Here is a 3,524-nt window from a genome sequence, read left to right on the forward strand (position 1 = left end):
AGAGAGAGAGAGAGAGAGAGAGAGAGAGAGAAAGAGAGGGAAGTTTGGCTTATGATTTGGACACGCAAGGGTCACACCTTGGCTTTTTTCATATAACTATGAATAGATAGGGGGAATCATCTCATGCATATTAATCAAGGCCAAGTCTAGTCTCTCTCAGAGCTGGGACAACACAGCAGAACTAGCAGTATCATTTAACCATGTAGGGAGTTGTATGATAAGTCCATATCTTTAACATCACACAGGTTGTGTGCATGTTGCTTGCATTGTACTCTTGCAGTCCCAGGTAACAGATATACCAGGCCCAGCCCTGTGTCACAACCTTCTGTTGCCATGAGAGGGTTTATTGTCCATTTCTCCTTCTGTGTCACTTTTATGATAATTTCTAAATGGTGCTGGGGGAAAATCAGTGCTTGTGTTCTTGTTACAAATTATCAAGTGCTGCTGAGATGTCTTAGAGAGCAAAGGCACCTGCCACTGATCGTACTGACCTGATTTGGACCCTTAAAACTCATGCTGTAGAAAGAGAGAAGGAATTCCTTCATCTTGCCCTTTGATCTTCACACTTATGCTGCAGCACATATACCCACATACATATATACACTCAAACCCATATATAAGTACATATGTACGTACATACATACATACATACATACATACATAACAAATATGTAAAGAAAAAAATCACCAGAATTGGAAGCATGGCTCAGTGGTGTGAATGCTTATTCACTCACTCACACACAAATTTACACACAGAAAAAAATACCCCCCACACATAGCATATACACACTAATCCTCTCTCACACACTTTGTCTATCTCACACACAGAGATTCTCTTTATGGCTCTCTCCTCACACATACATACAGACACACACTCTCACACACACATATACACACATTCTCTATATACACCTCCCTCTCTCTGTCTCTTTCTCACACACATTCTCTGTTCCTCTCTGTCTCTCTGTGTGTCTCCTTGACTGTCTCACTATCTCTGTGTCTGTCTCTCTCTTTAACACATACACACACCATTGCAGATGACAAGAACGTGTCTTTGTTGAGGATTCTCCTTGTCCCTCCTACAGCATCCTCTCACCTTATTGGGCAGAGCCTCATCGATCTCCTCCTGTAGTTTCTTCTGGATATCAGGGTGAGTGGCCAAGGAATACAGGGCAAAGGAAAGTGTGCTGCTGGTGGTTTCATACCCAGCAAAAATAAAGATAACTGACTGGGCTGTGATCTCTGCATCGGAAAGGGCTGGAAGTAAGAAAGCATTTCAGGTAACTCATGTCAGGATGGTAAATCACAGAGGAGATGAGAAAATCAAAAGTCATGTCATGATGGACAATCCCAGAGGAGATGAGGAGAAAATCAAATGAGCCCCCATTTTCCTAGACAGACTGTAGAGATGCTGTTCAGTTACTCTGAGACTGTTATCACCATGACAGCAACATGACATATGAAGAGAAGGAGAACGCTTCAGGCAGGTGGTCCCAGTATTTCTGTTGTTCTATACCATTCCCAGTGGGCAGCTTCAATACATGAACTTTCTTGTTTGTAAATTTAATTTTTACTTATGAGTATTTCTGTCTGTGTATATCTGTATGGAGGAGTGACACATGTGTGTGTGGGGTACCCATGGAGGTCAGAAACCACTGGATAAGCAGTTACAGAGGGTCCCTGATATAGGTTAAGATTTTTAAAAATTTTATTTATTTACGTGTGTTTGTCCTGGTGCCCATGGAGGCCAGAAGATGGCACTGAAGCTCACAGAACTAGAGTTACAGGCAGTTGCACATCTTCTACTGGGAATGCTGTGATTTTCTTGTTCATAATTCTTTTTCTTCCAATTACTGTAAGTACTTGCTACTGAATTGAAACTGGACTATAAATTCATAATTGCTGCCTATTAATATTAATTTTTAAAATTAACATTTATTTTAGCAAACAAAAATTAAACAAAACGCCTGAAATATGCAGTCAGTAGATGGGGTATTTCCGTAGTATTCATGAAGCCCTGGATTCAGTCTCCAGCACTCTATGAATCAAGCATAGTAATGTCTGTATTCTTCATTACACTGGAAGATTGACTGGAGAAAAGACACCCAATTATGGAAGAATTCTGCTTCTCAGCAGTAGGGGGAATAAATACCTCAAGAACTGAACACTGACAGCTTCCTAGAAGTTCTTTTTATTGTTACACAAAAAACAAATTTAGCAAGTCAATTTCCACATTCCCCAAACCTCTCATCTGATAAAGGTCTTCTCTTGAATGAGCTATCACCTAAGCAGTTCTCAGCCATAGGACATGGCCTGGTTTCCGAGGAATGCCTCCAAACTAAGTAAAGCACAGGCTCTTGGAATATTTCCAAAGAACACCATAAAATCTCAGATAACAATCACTGACAGAAGAGTACTTCAAAGCTGAAGTGCCATCACTCCAGATTTGTGCCAGATACAACTGTTCCTCTAAAACTCTGCTGCAAGTCAGCACATGCCTATAGTCTCAGAAGTTAAAGGTCATTCTCAAGTATATTGTGAATATGGGTCAGCCTGGGCTACATAGAGGCCTGTAGCAAAAAGAGGAGGTGTTAAAGAACTTGAAGTTAGCTGGTCACATGAAAAGGTTTCAAGTGGGGAAACAGGAAAGGACTCAAAACACAAAGTACATAACCACTTTTAACAGTAAATGTGGGGATCCAAAAGATCATACTGCTACATATAAGCGAATGAGTGTATGGGAAATTGTCAAATACGTAAGAATGGAAGACTCCCTTTCCATTCTGGAACTGGAATGCCATCAGTTTGGAGCCATGATAGTAATAACGATTTTAAGTTAACAAATAAAGAGAGATTGGAAGTTAGAGAGATGGCACAATGGGTAAGAACAAGTGCTCCACAAGCATGAGGATTTCAGTTTGAATCCTCAGTCCCCATGTAAGAAGCCAAGTGGGACAGCACACACCTGTAACCACAACACTGTGGCTTCTTGGAACCTGCTGGCAGCCAAATTAGCCCTAGTTTTAATAAAAGCCCCTGTCTCAGGAAATGAGGCAGAGAGATTGAGTAAGACACTGGGTGCTTTCACCTGTTCTCTGTACACATACCTAGAAGTGGGCACATATGCACATACTCCTGCACATGCATGTAATGCACAAAGAAGATAAAAATCTGTAAGTGATTTTTTATGGTTTTTCAAGATAAGGGTTCTCTGTATTGTCCTGCCTGTCCTGGAATCTATGATGTAGACCAGGCTGGCCTGGAACTCTCAGAAATCCAGCCACCTCTGCCTCCAAAGGACAAGGATTAAAGGCATGCTCCACCACTGCCCAGCTATGAGTGATTTTTAAGTACATAAAAGAATGAAGAGGACCAGTGCATTTGTATGAGAAGGATTTCCTCAGAAGCTACTTACACATCACACAAAAGAAAGGTCTATATTTACCATGGATTAGGCTGGAGAACCCATGTCCAACAGGGGGCTCCCAAAGAGCTTCAGCACCACTTAGCTACATGCCCCTGAT

General features: G+C 41.3%; 1 protein-coding gene across 1 annotated transcript in view; it reads right to left on the minus strand.

The window, feature by feature from the left end:
- The window catches only part of LOC116104705 (cytochrome P450 3A11-like), a 23,349-nt gene that overhangs the window by 4,353 nt on the left and 15,472 nt on the right, over positions 1-3,524 (minus strand). The window contains exon 9 of the mRNA XM_031391195.1: positions 1,097-1,257. Within this exon, the coding sequence (XP_031247055.1) occupies positions 1,097-1,257 (161 nt within the window). The remainder of the gene's footprint in view (positions 1-1,096; positions 1,258-3,524) is intronic.

Source organism: Mastomys coucha, unplaced genomic scaffold (genome assembly GCF_008632895.1).
Source record: "Mastomys coucha isolate ucsf_1 unplaced genomic scaffold, UCSF_Mcou_1 pScaffold22, whole genome shotgun sequence".
Taxonomy (NCBI): Eukaryota; Metazoa; Chordata; class Mammalia; order Rodentia; family Muridae; genus Mastomys; species Mastomys coucha.